Source organism: Rhinolophus ferrumequinum, chromosome 20, assembly GCF_004115265.2.
Source record: "Rhinolophus ferrumequinum isolate MPI-CBG mRhiFer1 chromosome 20, mRhiFer1_v1.p, whole genome shotgun sequence".
Lineage (NCBI taxonomy): Eukaryota > Metazoa > Chordata > Mammalia > Chiroptera > Rhinolophidae > Rhinolophus > Rhinolophus ferrumequinum.
This window is the reverse complement of record NC_046303.1, coordinates 15,108,500-15,125,317: the sequence shown is the minus strand read 5'-3', so window position 1 is coordinate 15,125,317 and position 16,818 is coordinate 15,108,500. Positions and strand designations below refer to the sequence as shown.

At 39.4% G+C, this 16,818-nt stretch overlaps 1 protein-coding gene and 1 long non-coding RNA gene across 11 annotated transcripts in view; one reads left to right on the top strand and one right to left on the bottom strand.

The window, feature by feature from the left end:
• Positions 1–6,075, top strand: part of SNX10 (sorting nexin 10) — a 69,903-nt gene extending 63,828 nt beyond the window's left edge. For 3 of the 10 annotated variants that reach the window (XM_033088836.1, XM_033088835.1, XM_033088838.1), the window contains 2 exons: positions 2,856–3,065; positions 3,521–6,075. In XM_033088836.1, the coding sequence (XP_032944727.1) occupies positions 2,856–3,065; positions 3,521–3,602 (292 nt within the window). In that variant the 3' untranslated portion in view covers positions 3,603–6,075. The remainder of the gene's footprint in view (positions 1–2,855; positions 3,066–3,520) is intronic. The other 7 variants (XM_033088833.1, XM_033088834.1, XM_033088839.1 and 4 more) reach the window with 4 other exon arrangements.
• Positions 3,051–7,327, bottom strand: LOC117012499 (uncharacterized). The gene is made up of 2 exons (XR_004421177.1): positions 7,123–7,327; positions 3,051–3,598 (listed from the first exon to the last, which is right to left on the bottom strand). It is a non-coding gene; the product is annotated as an uncharacterized LOC117012499 (long non-coding RNA).
• Positions 7,328–16,818: the final 9,491 nt, after the last annotated feature.

The following is a 16,818-nucleotide window of genomic DNA, read 5'->3' as shown; positions in this document are numbered from 1 at the left end:
CTCAACCGAACCAATATATAATACACCTAATAAAATCATGCGGAGGAAAACCAGATTTTCAACTGTATCCAATTCAAGCGATAAGCAGGTTTTGCTTTGTTTCAAGTTGTTATGGGGAAAGGAATAATTTTTGACTCATGTTGTAAATATCCTTTCACAAATTCCTTTAAAATTCTAAAGGCTGTTTTTTTGTTCCTTTTATAAAGGCTTGAAAATTGTATACATTTATTTTTATGGAGGCTTATGAAGATGACATTTTATTGACTGCTTTACAAAGTACTCTTTATATTACGTTTGAAGTTGATGTACTGCTATTAGGTTTGTTTGTGGGAAATGTGGCACAAATGTGACTCAGGTAAAAATAGGATTTGATATGATGACGGTGCCAGTCCCAGCCCTTTCTGGTATATATTAAACCAGATATTACTTAAAATGAACTAGTTATGCTCACTGAAGCATATGGGAAAACATTCTCAAAATTTTTTACTTTTAATTTTAGCATGAAATCTCTGACTAAAAATAAAAATCAAATACATTAAAAATCATTTTTGCTTATTTAGAACTCACACCGGGGGAGCACGGTGGCATCAATTTAACCAGCCAGACCGAGGGAACTCAAAACACCAGCACTGTGCCTAAATAGATAGACTGTTTTTGAACTCCAGGCCTGTGTGGGTGTCAGATGTTCCCTCCCCAGACACGTCTCTCTCCCACTCTAGAATTGTGAGCTGGGTGTGTCCGGCTCCCTCTCGCTTTTCACCTGTGTGTCCTCCAGATGGCAGTATTGAGCAGAAAACACTGGGAAATAATGAGTCTAATGTACAGTAAAATTGGAAATTGAATTATAGCTCAAGAAAAAAAGACAGTAGCCTTGAGGTCCCGATCACCCTGGACTCTGATCACTTTTGTTTGCTGTACCCATGTGTTAGGTTACTAGCAAGTTAATAACAGCGCGTGAGCAGTTCAAGGCTCGGTAGAATTGCTTTCGACATGAAATAAAGCGAAAATGAATTTGTGTCCAATACCATTGGCATTAGTGCTCATTACTGTTGCGGTGGGATGCCTTGAACCGTCTAAAACCAATTGTAAAGATTACCCATTATTTTATAAAGAAAATAAAACACATTTCCAACAGAAACAAAGCAGTAAGTATAATCCTATGAACAGTTGCTTGTACCATGGCTGGCAGGAAACCATTGACAGAAGGACACAGGAAACACTCCGTTCAGACTTCACAGCGAATGCAAGTTAATATTAATGGGTTGTTGCCATATAAATCTTGTCTTGATTTTGAAGTATTTAAAACAAGAGTGGTAAACATGCATACATGTAGAAAATAAATCTCGAAGAGTAGTAACAGGAATTTACTACTTGTGTTTGGCAAATTAATCTTTACCATGTGATACGGTCATCTTGGAGAACCCAGGGCACACAGCATGGAGGGACAGGAAGTATTTAGCTGCTTTGCTTGAGATTTTGCCTTGTAAAAAGCCCAAAGGTTTTACTTTTCCTTTTTGTAGGCCATTAAAGAATATTTTCTCAAGCTACATTTGTAAGCCGATTGAAACAAAAGGGACAGCTAGATTTTGGTGTGGATACTGTGCATTTTTAGACGTTTGCCTTCTTGAAAAAAAAATAATTGTTTTATTTTGAAGAAAGGAAATAATCTAATGACCTTGGATTTTAAGTAAATTGATATGAATGGCTGAAAGAGATTTACTTTTCTAATTACTTGTTAAGAAATGCAGAACATAACATAAGGTTCATTTAGTCTGAAATACATAATCTATTTTTCTTAGCTCTCTATATGAAAAATCCCTTGTCGGGCAAAATTATACTTGAGTTTAAGTGTTTCAGTTTTTGTCTCCTATATCTGGTCTTAGTATCTTGTGTTATATTATTATTGAACTATTAATAGAGACTAAATTATCATACAAAAAACCTTTTGCTAAAAAGGTAAAAAGTTTTTGTTTAAATATAAAGGTGTAATCTGACTTAATTTCCTGTTCTAAGACATGCATTTCAGAAAAAAACACGTTCACCAATAATACGAATTTGCGCATTTGTAGATTTTGCTTCAGGGTAGTTTTTTACTCCTCCCTGTAGTTCTGAGGCACTAGTTGAAATCTGTCTTCTCTTTGTAAACTTGTATCTTGAATGTGGGAAGCCTAGTATGTACTTACCACAAAATTATATTTTAATTATATATATGGTAAAATTGGCTGGAGCAATTTTATTTGGCGGCTCATTTTAACAACATAGAATTACACAGTGCCACAGAAGATTTGGAGAAATTTCTAGTCAATCTTAGGTATTCAAAAAGAGCCACCTCTCAACTGAGCCCTTGTAAACTTGTATATAAGTGTACTTGTAAAGTTTTTTTTTCCCCCAATAAAGAAACGTATTGACTTTTTTATAGAATTTTTAATAGTAGTTGAAAGTTTTGATGTTTCCTGACAGTCTAGCCAATAAAGATCACAGAATTGACATGCTGGTTGGCAGTCAGTTTTTTTCTAAGTAGAATAAATTTCTATGACTACATAAGCAAAATATTTCCATAATTAATCCACATGATCATAACAGATGGTTAAATTGAAGAAATGTCCTTGAAGTTATTCTTTTAACAGATGTTCTTAACTATTAGCTTCATGTTTTTACTCACCTAAATTTCCAAATAATTGAATAAAAGTTAATATATGCTTTCATCCCTTTAATAGGCAGAGTCCATAATTGATGCAAAGTTTGCTATAGTAGAGGAATTACTTTGGTGGCACATTTCTAGTGTTTTTCTCTCTCCTACCCTATAATTGTCCATCCCCGTTCACCTATTATTTTCCTCTTCTTCTCTTGCACAGGGTCCTACAGAATGCACTTTTACTTTCAGATAGCAGCCTTCACCTCTTCTTACAGAGCCATCTGAATTCAGAAGACATCGAGGCATGTGTTTCTGGGCAGACTAGGTACTCTGTAGAAGAAGCAATTCACAAGTTTGCCTTGATGTACAGACGTTTCCCTGAAGAAAATGAAGAAGGAAAAAAAAATGATATAGATTATGATTCAGAAAGGTATTTCCTTGCATAACGATTTACAGTATACGGATTTATATAACACATAGTGCACATATGCATGCATATGGATAGATACACACACTTCACTTTTTTGTTGATGTAATACTAAGATAATGAAAAAATTAATTGACTGAGATTTTATTGAGCTGTGACAGCTCATCATAGTAGTCTTCACACACACCTCCACACTGAATTAATGAATGCAGTAGAAATTCAATTATCTGCATTCTGATTATGTGACTTTCATTTAGTCAGACTTGAATTATTCGCTTTTAAATTATCTAGCTAAAAAAATATCCAACTGCACTCCAAATGGCTAATTAAAAGTCCAAATTTCCTGTCTCTCTTTGTGACTGGAGATAATTAAAGTTCTCCTCTGTTACTCAGGCTTTGAGTGTGTTGTGAAAACCAATTTCCTCTTTTTATTATTTTCCCCCTCTCTTCTTTTCCAGTTCATCCTCCGGGTTTGGACATAGTAGTGATGACAGCAGTTCACATGGATGTAAAATGAGCACAGCTCCACAGGAATCCTGAAAAATAATTCTAATGTTACTATCTTAGGAATAGCAAATTATGTCCAGTCATAGTGAAGAAAGCTTGCTAATGACATATTCTTACCTAACGCTCACTGTCATGACATTAGGTATTTAAATTCTTCAAGATGTTGGGTTGTTTATTAGTAGTATTTTTATGTTCTTATTTTGGCTAAGCTTCTGTAAAAAGCTAAAAGCCTGTGAATGCAACACTCCTTTATAGGCAAACATTATTGGTAAAACAAGACCCTGCCCTCAAATAAAATAATTTATATGTTTAAAAAAGCCTAGTTGGTTTTATTGAATTTGAAAAGATAGGTAAACAGGTAGCATTTATAATCCAGATAGAGCGTTTCTTCTTGTATCAGTGGGGCAGTGTTACTGTAAACACAGCGTGTATGAACTCCACCACTAAGACTGACAGTGGAGACCAGACTGCTTCGTTCAGACATGCGGCTGGTATTTTGTGGGTACTTCCCCTGCACTGGGAAAACACTTTGCTTTTGGGTGTTTGAAATATTTTAAGAGTGTTTAACCTTTTCGGTATTGTACTTGACACTTAGATGGGAAATGTTATCTTATGAATAGACATGTTAAAATAATGTTTACATCTTAGAGAAAACAGAAATTGTGCTCGTAATTTTGCTTATACTTGCAATACATAGATTCAGAAAGACAGTTTCATTGTCCCAAATCAGCTTTAACATATTGTTTCCAGGAAACAAATAATTTGTTTTCATTATCATTGCGTAATTAGAATTATAGGTTAATGATTTATTTTCTGACTAAATGTGCAGTTTCTTATCACTAGATAACTTTCAGTGTCAGTGGTGGTTACTTGTTACTTATCTTTAAGTTAGAAGTAGCATCTTATACAAATTAATAAATTAATTTTACCAATAAGTATTCCCATAATTTAGAAAAGGATATCAGCTTGCTAATTTCAGAATTAATTATTCATTTTCAAAAAGCCCTTTCTTTTTAGGCATCTGCCAGAAAATTGGTATAATTTAATAAAATTTTTTTTATTATTTATTTATTTTTTTTCAGTGGCCCAAAGAGAAAAATGTCTTGGGTAAACTACATTGAACTTCAAATTTCAGATGAGGTACCATTTTCTTGAGATAATTACAAAGTTTCTTCCTTGTTGACTGGTACAAAATATCTCTGAAACTAACAGGAAGATATTTTTACATAACTGGGATAACTTGTTGCTTTAATTAAATGGTATCTCACCTCATTTTATTTTAACTAGGAGTTTTAAAGTTACTGTTTTAAAAAGTCTTTGAAATGCTTTAACTAAGAAGCAACAGAAAAAAATTAAATTTAGAATAAGAATGATTTCCGTAATTTATTTTCTTGTTTTTTGTTTGGTCTAAGACATTATTGAGCATTTGCAAATATTTTGATTTAACGTATGCAGGATCTTGTTACTTAATCATCTAGGACTCATTATTTTAATACAGGAAAAAAAAAGATTTAGCAGTTTCTTTTTTATCTTGCTAACATGTAAAGTTTGCCATATAGTCATTTAAGAGTGCTCCCCCACTCCTTGGCAATATGTATTTGAATTTCACATTGTTTTCCAGCAGTTTTGAAAAGCATGCAATATGCCACTGATTGTCATATTATTTTTACATGATGTAACAGGCATCAAAATGGATATTAAGTAATGCCTAATACTATGGTATGTAAACTTCATGAGATCATTGCTTTCACATTAAACATGAAAAAGTCAACTTTAGTTTGTTGGATCACTTATTTTATACAAGAGAATATATTTCTTCTGACTTAGATTTAAATTCAGTGTGTTTGAATGATTGGTAATTTTTAATGAAGAACTTTGGTAAAATTTGTTTTAATATTCACTCTAATTGTACACTTTTGAGGCTTTTAGCCTTGGTTTGGTTGTTTTGAAATCTAAGCACTGGCTTGTTAAAACTGATAGCCAGCAGCGGAGATATTTAGATGAACTTCAACCCCCAGTGGCTTTCTTGCTTTGTTCAAGTCTCTTGTTTTTCTTTGGCATATGTTTATAAAGCTTTCTTTAGGAAAAGAAAATAATTACTTCAGTAACTAAACTAAATAGAACAGATGTTTATTTAAAACTGTTTTTAATGTAACTTAAAGAATTCTAATCTTGGGTCTTTTATGATTTACCGTACATCAAAACTGTATTTCCCTGGCTAATTCTGAAAGTGTAAACTATTCACCCATAAAGTCAGTTTATGTGCTTTATTTGAGAACTTGTTTTATATATATATAACCCAAAGGTGTCAACAATGAAAGTCAACAACCTGTTACTTAGAGCTTCTTTTAAAGTCTCACTTGGAAAAAGGTGATTTAAATTCTAGTTAAAATTTCACGTTTTAAAAATTTACTAAGGACAAACAAATGTTTATCTTTAAGTGGTTATGTCCTTTAACATATTAAGTATCATGCAGGAGCTTTTCAAGCCGAGTTCACATTTTATTGAATAATTAAACACAAACAAGAGATATGCAAAAACCTTAAAATTTCTTTTATGGCTATTAAGAATTTAAACAAATTCTTTAGCCTAGCCACAATTACATTATAACAATAAATTGAATGTTGTTTTGAACTCAATTTATGTTTTTTTGGTGCCTTAAGGATTCATCATTATTGACTACTGTGGTACAAATGAGGTTTTCAGTATTTCAGCTATAAAGGAAGACTTCTTTACAAAAGGCCTCTAAAATTTTAAGACAAAAGTAACAAAAGATTATTCTGTTTCTAAATAGTTTTCCTCTTAATATTTAAATTACTTTGTTAGTATCCTATCCTATGAATACAATGCAGCATCTTTTCAGTGGAGGAAAATTTATTTCAATACAATTTTCTGCTTTTGTTTGGAACATAGACCTTTTGTTACTTTTGTATATATAAACACATTTTCAAATACAAAATGCTGTCTGAAATTAGTTATTGCAATTTGACATTCAAAGCATTGATACAATTCTTTGCAAATAAAGGTCATAAGAAAATACATTTTAATAGAGTGGAGTTAAAAATTTCTAGAAGGATGTAAATAAGCAACAATTTCTTTAAAATTTGAAATATTTACAAAGGATTTGGCTCTCTTCTTTGCCATATATATGCATCTCACAAACGAGTCACAATTGTCCCTTTAAGTCAGACACAATGGCTGTTAACTCTTCCTGGAAACTTTTCTAGATCATGAACAGTGCATTGGACACTAATTTTTCTTTTAGCTGAGCAAACTGGTAGTTAATGACCCTTTCCTCTTTCTCCTAAATTCCAAAGACTTTTCTTTTCAAAAGATACACAGGAAAAGAGGGGAAAATAAAAAAGCTACAATTTTCTGCTGAATTTAAACTCTGGTCTAAAGACACTATTAAAATGACTTATGCTAAAAAGGAAAATACCCTTTCTCCCCCGACGAGAAGAGTAGATTCATCCAAAACCCCACACCGCTTGTCTTTGCTGCTAGAGGCACAGCACGGGCATAACTTGTGGTTGTGTTTTTGCTAGTTTCTTACCTCTGGGCCTTCTTTATAGCTTTGCCCCCCCACCCCACCGGCGGCGGCGCTCCCGCGGCTGCCCCCTCGGCTGCCTGTTGGCTGCGGCGCCTCCGCCGCTCGCGCACCCCCCCCCCCCCCCCCCCCCGCGCCGCGGCCCGCACACGCGCGCTCCCGCCGCCTCCCTCCCGGGCCGCTTCGCTCCGCCGCCAGCGGCGGCGACTGGGTGGCAGGTAGCTAGCCAGCCGGCCTCGGTCCTGTAACCCATGGCAACCGCCCTGGTAACCCATAGCAACTGCGCAGGAAAGGAAATAAAAAACCGGGTGGAGGGGGGCGGCGAGTGGTGAGGGGGAACAACAACCGCAAAAAGGCGGCGATTTACGGCCCAGCCTGCAGCGCCCTCTCCCCTGCCCCACCTGCTCCAAACATGGGCACGTGAGGCCCCTTCCCAGCGTTAAAATGACAACTCTGGCTCCTAGAAAAACAAGAATAAAACATAATGCAGAGGGGCCTGGGATGGCTGGTTTGGTGTAGGAGAGAGCTTGGAATTACCGGTGACCCTCCACCTCAGGCCACCGGTTCATCGTTTCCAGGGACCCCGATGGGTGTGTGCGCGCGCGTGGAGCTGGGACCCCGCCGCCCGGGTGGGTTTCCAGGACCGCTGGGTCACGGTCGGGCGCGCCGCAGCTGAGGGAGGCGGCGGCGGTGGTGGCCTTTCCCAGTCTAGAGCTGGACCCGAGTCTTTGTTCTGTAGATGCTCGTGCGGCGCTGCTACCCCCGGCCCCGCCATCCGACTCAAGAGGGGGTGACGAGCCGCCGCTCGGTCCTGGCTGTGGCTGAGGCCTGGAGGGTCCCCGCGAGCGTCTCGGGGTACCAGTGGGTGTGGGCGAAACCCACGTGTCCCAAATGTTTTATGTACGCACGCACCGCACACATTAGTTAACCCCTTTCCCCTCTAGTCTCTACAGGACCCTAAAATACGCAGGGAGGACGTGCCGTCGTGTTAACCCGCTCCCTTCGGTCTGGGGAGGGAGGGCACAGTCGCACCTGGTGGCGGGACTGGGCTTCAGGGAAGTGCGTGCCTCCGGGTCGGGAGACGGCCCCAGGCCAGGGTTTAATATGTGTGTGTAGAGGATGGGGGCCTGCAGGGAGAGACAGCTCCCCGACCCCTTTGGGCCTGGGGTCGGGAGCCGAGCTTTCTTTGCCCTGGAAAATAGAAAAGAAGCGTGCGGCTGGTGGCAAACCGGGTGCAACGCCGCGGGAGGACAGAGGAGGGCGCTGCGACGCCAGCGCGGCGATAGCCTGCGCCTCGCGTCTGGGTCTGGCTAGCGGTGGCGTGTTGGAGTGATGGGTGGGTAGGCTTCCAGGTGGAAAGAACCTACGACCCGCATAGATTTCAGTCTGTGCTTCGGAGCATCATCTGCTCGCTCACGTATTCTCAGAAGGCCCAGCCGGCAATAAGGTGGTGCAGGAAACACACCAGGACCGGTTCCATTCCATACAGAGCACCTAAGTACATGAAAAGGCCGGTCCACAGGAGCTGTAGTGGAGTGAAGAGAGGCTGCACTAGGTGTCTCGGAGCCTGTAGTTCTAGGTCTACAGTAGCTCTAACAAGCTGTGATTCCAAGCGCATTTTGATGTTTTAAAAGGAAAAAGGCTTGGCCAGAATGATTTTTAACGTCCTTTGAGATCTTAATCCTCAATTATTCTCCCTCTGGAGGTATGTACCAGTTACAAATCCAAATAGCAAAGCCATCAGCAACATCCTTGCACAAGTATAACACACACGTACCATATGTGTACCTGAAAAGAAGGTTAGGTCAACAGTGTTTTGTATATCTAACACTTTCCTTGGTAAAAGGAAAACTGGCAATGTAAAGAATCCGATTTTAATCCTTTCATAAAGAAAAGAATCTCCTGAATATACATTTTTGCTGCTTGGGGAAGCTTGATTTATTTTCACAAAAATGCATGTTCTGGGTAGATTTTGCTGCCTCCTGGGCGCCCAGGTACAGAGGAGACTGTGTAAACCCTTAGAGATGCAAGATAGGGACTTGTCTACCCTGAGATCCATTCAGTACAATTCCAGCGCTCTGCATAGTGGTGTACTGGGAGCCCTGTGCTTTAATTTAATTTTTTTTTTTTAACAAAAGCAATTACAGAAAAGTGCAAATTTAACGTGTGACATTTAACATTTTGCCGTGGCAGGCAGCCTCCACTTAAATGGGGCCTTTCTGCGGAACAACAGGAGCCAAAAGGCCTTGTGTCATGGAGTAATGTAAGACAATCTGTGCTGCAAACGCACAATGAATCGGGAAGGATTTATGTAATTAATTGACCAGTCTTAACCTGTTATCGTGATGTAAGGAATTTGGAACTCATTAATTTGGGCTCTGACAGATTTCATATTAGAGCTGGCAAATATGGATTGAGCCTCTTATTCTTGTAGCAGCTGGAATTTCCATGACAGTGAGGATTAGTGAAGAAGACCTATTGCTGGAGTCAAACTGCCTCTTTGTAATCAGTAGCCCTGCTCTGCATTAAAGGCATAATGAAAAAAAGAAAAGAGGAAAAAAAGGAAAAAGCATATTACCTGGCTGAAGGAGCCGAAGGGGCTCATTCCTGCTCATTCTGCTAGTATGTATATTGAGCTCAAGCATTTGCAGTTGAAAACATTAATTTCAACCTTAAAGTTAGGTGGTTTCTGAAGCACCTTGAGAGAATGGGAAGGTAGAAGGTCGGGGAGCTCAGGGTCAGGTTTGGTATTGTTGTCAAAGTGAAAAGGGATTAAAAGACAGAGCCTTTGAATTTCCTCTTTGTGTACAAGGAAACTGAATGAAGAAGGAAATAGAAGTCGTAGGAGGGGCAAATGGTATTTCTTGTAATGTCATAGCCACAAATGAGCAATTCAGAGCCTTGCAGGAGAGACTGGCTTTCTCAGATGCCACTTACTGTCTCCTGATGAGAGGTCTTCTGTGGACCCCATGAATTCCAGAACTCACATAATGAGCATTTCATCTCTAATCTAATCTGTGTCCTCTTCATGGTATGTGATGTTTAATGAATTACCCATTTGGAAATGTCTAGTTTGTTCTTTGAGATTTTAAGAAAACCCAGTAAAAATCTAACGTTCATCCCCCTCCCCTCACCACCACTGACAATCAGAAAATTGCTAGGTTGAAAAAAATGGTCACAAGATTAAACTAAATGCTTTTTCTTTTTCTTTCTTTCACAATAGTTTTCCCCTATTGCGGTGCTGTGTGATAAGGTTAATATAACAACTGCCGTAAGGATCATTAATACAGGCGGATAAGCAAAGTTGCACGTTTAAAACACTTTCAGGGTATCATTTGCCTCTTTCTGCTGATAAAGAAGGCTTTGGTAACAAATGCAGAACACAAACACTGAACATTTAACTTTTCAGGCAGAAAGCCCAACTGACTTTTCCTAACATGTTATTATTAAGAAATACTCTTCAAAGTTGACTGCTCCTGAAATGGTTTTTAATTTGTATATTACCTTTTAAAAATTTCCACTCAAACATAACTTAAAATTTTAATATAACAAATGCTGTTGTAATATAAATCTTTGCAAAAACAAAAAGATGTCCAATCCTGAAGGGTTGGAAATTTCCACTTCCTACCTCCTTTTTCTTTTTTTCCTGAATTGATTCCAACCAAATTCCAAAGTAAAGAATTTTCTTTTTAGTTAGTGATAATGGAATTTGATCTTGCAATGAAAAACTTGGTACAAGGATTTGTTTTGTGATTATCTTGTTAACGAGTGATTTCTTCAGCTTTGATTCCATTTAACTGAATGCATGAAGATAAACACTAGAAATTTGCATGGATATATTAATGTTATCCTTCACTTTGAGAGCAAAAAGAGGGCTAGTAGTTGTTATTGGTATTATTATTTCAGTGGGAAGGCTGTGAAGATAAACAATTGATATCAGCAAGACTTGGCTAACTAGTATAAACCATGACAAGGGCGATTAATAGTGTATATAAACACACTTCAAATTTGTATACACGATCTCAGCTCTCACCTAGGGATTTCTTTGTATTTTTTTAAAAGGGTAATTTGTAAGTTGACAATTACAAGGTTATCAACTTGTGCTCTGTGTACTGTTTATATATTAGAGTCATAGAACGGACATATTGAAGCGTGATTTCCTGGAGAGAGTGTTGACTAGAAGGAAGTCTGATGAATTGGGTCTGGCTCTGCGGCTAGCACAAACCAAAAGACGGCTCTCACCCTCTCTGTACTGCAGTTTCCTCATCAGTCCAGTGAGCAGATTGAATACAGAATGTCTTTAAAGGTGTTAATAAGTGTTACGAAAGAAAGGGAGGGTGGGTAGAGGTTTCCATGGTCAATTATGTTTCAGATACATTGGGCTCAACAGAGTTTCACATTAATTTTCCACCGACCTTCTCAGTGCCTTTCATATGCCTAAGTGTGTGTGTGTGTGTGTGTGTGTGTGTGTGTGTGTGTGTGTGTTGGGGGTACTATATACAGTTTTCTTAAACTGATTCAAAGAAGAGACTCTAAAATTCTATAATCTTTTGAATCTATAATACTTAGGATTCATTCCCAGAAAGATTAAGGGACTTTTACATTCCACTTGAGGCCAGGGTTCAAGGAAAGTGTGGATTCACTAAGTGAGAAGGATTCCCCTTCAGAGACCAGGTTCTGTAAAGAGTCAGGAGTATGGTGCTAAGTGTCAACCTGAGTTTCACTGCTTAAAAGATGAGTGATCTGGGGAATGCGCTCTACCTTTTGGAGTTTGCTTCTTCATTCACAAGATGAGGGCAGGTGTGAGGTGCTAACAAAATCACTCATGTTCCCTCTGCTTGGAAGGGACTTTTCCTTTCCCACCCCCAATGCTTTCTGACTTGACTAATTCCTGCTAGTTATTCTGATGAAATGTCTCCTCTGAGCTGATGCCCACTCTGACCATGCCCACTACAAGTCAGGTGCCCTTTCGCAGTGTTTGTGTAGCATGACAAACCTCATGTCCCTGCATGCTTTACTGGCAGCACTCATCCCCCTGCATGATTGGTCACCCATCTGTCTGTCTCTCTCTTCAGGCAGTAGCCCCTGGAGAGCAAGGGCTGCATTTCTTCTCTGACCCCCCACCACCCAGCACCAGCCCACAGTTTAACTGGAGCACATTCTAGAGTCAATGCTGAATTACTGTCACAAGGTGCGCAAAGGGCCTCCAGACCCTCCTTAAAACAGGAGAAGTGGCAGAAAAGCTTACAGAATGGTAATAGGTAACAGAGATGTTTGTCTTCTTGAACGGGTAACTTTGATCGTCCTGAGGGCGAACAAGAACTCTCTGCCACAGTGCCTCCTTTCCTGTTTCTCTCTGGCGGTAGACCTCCAAATGGTAATGGGATTGTCTATGTGTGAGGTCTCTGTGGCCATCAATAACTGCTTTGCTCAAGATTACTCTTTTCATTGAGCAAAGAGACCATTCGTTGAAACAGTTCACAAAAATTTTGGTGAAATATTTCTTTTGCTCAACTTATTTCTGCTAAGTCACTGTGCATAGTATGCCGTTCTATAAATGGTTGGTGATTAAGTTGAAATAGTTGACTGTGAGGACGGGTTAGCGTTTTCTCCAAATCTATGCTGCTATGTCACAGAACCCCGTACAAAGCCGAAGCCCAGTCTGACTTTTAAAAGGTAATTGAAGAGTAACAAAGCTTTACTAAGGTCTCCGAAAACAACACCAAAAGAATCCAGTTTTAACCCCTAAAACTTTCTTATGGTTCTTTTCTGAATCAGGTTTGTCCAGCACTATATTAAATAGTAGACCGCCAAACTCAAAGGTGACATTTTCGTAAGGGTTTTTGACAGTAAGTTGTACTGTGAGCAATTGAATTTGGTGCAGTCTAGGTATTTGTGTAGCCTGTGGTTCAGCTTGACCTCTAGAGGAACAAAAAAAAAATGTAACCATAGTAAACACTTGTTGCTTCTGACACAGTGCTGACCTATAAAACAGCCGAAAAAAAAGTCAAGGAATGGTGAAGGCAGGTGATGTGATACTGTCTGTTAGAGTAAAGGAGACTGTTTTGAAATAGAGTGTATGTAAATGAGCTGGAATTATACAGAGAACACTAACTATGGTTGGACAATTAAGTTCGAGAACTTGTTGCAGTGATGTTGCTAACGTATTTTGATATCAGAGGGATTATTCATGATGAGTTTGTACCAACTAGACAGTTAACCAAGTTTACTACCGTGTTTCCCTGAAAATAAGACCTAGCCAGACCATCAGCTCTGATGCGTCTTTTGGAGCAAAAATCAATATAAGACCCGGTCTTATTTTACTATAATATAAGACTGGGTCTATAATATAATATAATATAATCAATATACTATAATATAATTAATATAATACCAGGTCTTACATTAATTTTTGCTCCAAAAGACGCATTAGAGCTGATGGTCCGGCTGGGTCTGATTTGACTGAATGAATGAGATGCCATAGTTGAGAGTAGTGGACATCCACTGTTTTACCTTCCCACTGTCCGTTCTCTTCCTGCAAATCTCTTGATTTTCCTCAGAGGCCAGCCCTAGTCATTCTCAGTTCTCAGTGGAGCTGATCCAACCTCCATGCCCAGAATGTGGCTATAACATAAGCCTAAGCCAATCAGAGCAATGGTATTTTCCTGGCCCAAGTGATTGGTTCAGGAGTGGGCACATGACTCTATCAGAACCAATGACTTGTGCAACTGTTGAGAAAAGAAACTCTCTTTCCTCTTGTGGGGTGGTTGGGATAGGATGCAAGGCCGGAACTCTGGGAATCCATCTTGCTGCTGGAAGGGGAACGCCTGCCTGCGGATGAGAGACAAAAGGATGGGCCTTGATGACATACTGTAAATCTGATAGATACGGCCCATGTCAAGCACTGCAGTAAACACGTCATTCACTGGTTTCTTCACTTATTCACTCCCTTGCTCACTTTACTGGCATTGTTGCATTAAATTCCTATAACATTAATATGAGGTAGGTACCATTATCCCCCGCTGTATAGATAAGCCTACTGTTAATTAATGGAAGAGTTGGAGTTGAACACAAGTCTGTTTCTAAATTCTTAATAATTTCTCTTTTAAGGAGAAAATGCCTCTTATAGACCAGTGTATTTCTTAGCACCTAGAACAGTGCATTTGGTTTACAGATGCCCCTCACATGTTTTTTGGCTGAGTGCAGAGTTGTGACATAAAGGGTGGCAGTGCTGTTAACCAGAGTAGTGAGTACATGAAGAGGTGCTGGAGGAAGTGGAGGAGAGGATGAGTTCAAGTGTGGCAATGATGACTTTGGGTTGTGGGTACAGTGAGAGATGATATGCTCAAAGGTGTAAATATAGGGTTGGAATCAGGAGAGAAGTCAAAGATACATTTGCATTATTGCATTAAGTTCCTATATTTGGAAATCCTCCGAGAGGAAAATTGACAACAGTCATCTTTGCACCAATGTCATACCGGTGAGGCCTTTCTTAACTCAAAATTAATCCCCTCTCGACTCCCTTACCCCCTCCCTTCCTTCCCTTCTTTCCTGCATTATATTCTCCATAGCGCTTGCCACCTATATCTGTTTTAGTTATCTGTTTGTTTTTGTCTGTCTCCTCTGCACTCCGTTTTGTGCAGGGAGATCGCTGTTGTTCACGTGAATGCCACGTGCCTAGGAGGTGATCGAAAGATATTTGTTGAATGAATAAATGAAGGACTAGAAGTGGATGAGATTGCTCACTGATGGCAATGATAAATGATAGAGTAGGGTGGACAGAAGGCCAAAGAAGAGGAGACCCTTGAGGAAACTGAGAAAGCCTCAGAGGCAGAAGGTGAGTCAGCAATCCCCAAGAATATAGAAAGCTGAGAGTTTCAAGAAGGCAGCTGTGGGCAGCAGGGTCAGATGTTGCTGAGAGATCAAAAATGGCCAAGACCATTACACCTGGAGTGAGTTGTCCTTGGTAGTTTCGTTCAGCAGCATGATGTAGTAGCACCTGGAATTCAGTCAATTATGAGAGTTGCAGTGCCAGTCCTGCCATTTGTTAGTGATGTAAACTGGGGTAACTCTCAGAACATCTGAGCCTTGGTTTCTTTACCTGTAAAATGGGCATAATGCTGACTCTACCTCAAAGCATAATTTTGATGAGCTGAATTGCCGAATGTGAAAGGCATATATATATGTGTGAATGATTACCATTATTACTCATTTGCAGGGAGTAGAAGAATATAGAGAGTACATATATAAGAATACAGAGTGTCATGAAAATTTCCATAAGCATTATTATTCGGGAATAATTGATTTCAAGACAAAACAAAATGCATGCTTCTTGCTGTCATTTTCAAACACCATGCATATTCATTTGAGCACTTTGTATTTATGAATTTGAATTTGGTGCATTTTGTTCATAATGCCTGTTTCTGGTTTCCCATGCCTCTTCCTGCCCCTTCCTGTGTATTATGTGAATACACAACCCTGAAACCAAGATGCAACATTTCAGTCCTCTGATAGTTGGGCTGGAGAGCTGCTTGCAACCATTCCCTTCCCCCACCCCCTCCCAGGGCATCTTGTTTTTCACCTTCTGTAGCCAGGAGGTTGCATATATCATGTCTTGCTAGAAAAATCACTGATTCTATTTACAAATTTGGCTTTTATGCAAGTTTTGAGTTAGATTTAGTCTCGGTAGCTGAAAATTTAACATTTTCTGAATATTTTCCCTCAAAACTACAACCGTCTTTGGCAGCAAAGAAGCTGAGGGATGAATAGGCTTCCATGTTGCTTGGTTATAGATAGGGAGATGCTGGCAGAAATTTGCAAGCATTTGCATATATACAATTGTCTGTCTGATGTTTGCTTCCTTGCTTGCTCTCCTCCTCTGCCCCCTGTTCTCTTTGTGCAGTGAATTACTAATACAAACACAGATAATGAAATTTCTGATCCCAGCCTGAAAAGCCTCCGCACATTTTGGAAGGTATCTGGGGAAAATGGATAGGTTCTCTCGATCTTGTTGCTTTATCCAGACAAGGAAATGAAGAGGAGAAAGTAATTACAGAGACTTGTCTTTGAAGGTAGAATGAGTGGCACTGACAGGATTTCTTTTCAGAGACTCTTGTAGAGATGCTATTTTCTTGTTAATACCAATAGGTATTTGCCTGGAAATAGAGTTTACTTATTAAAACGTGTGTTCAGCAGATGGGACGCTGTCCACAGGAAGCAGAACAAGTTCCGTCCTTGTGGCTTCAGAACAGAGTGTGTCTGGTGGCAGGTGAAATTTGCCCTCAGGATTGAGGCATTCCCCAGGGAAGCTGTGATAGTGCAAATCCTAAAGGCAGGAGGAAAGTAAATTTGCCCCTAAAAGCATCTTTTGGTGAATCACGGCTCCTGCATACCCAGGAACCACCAGTTTTTTAAAGCAGAAGCGTGACTTTCTTGGGCAACTGGAAGTGGTGGCTCAGTGGCCCTGATTAGGTGATGGTAACATCAGTGATTCTCAGCTTGCCTGACTCCAGACTATACCCCTAACAGCTATTAGAAAGTTCCCTGGAGAAAAGGGCTGAAAATCAACCTTAATTGGAAACTTCTTAGGGTAACAGACAGTATTTTCTTATACCTTTCAGTACTGCGGACCCAAAGTTAATGTTCTGGTAAGTAAGCAACTAAAATTAAGGCCCTGCTTTCTTAAACAAACAATCAAATGAA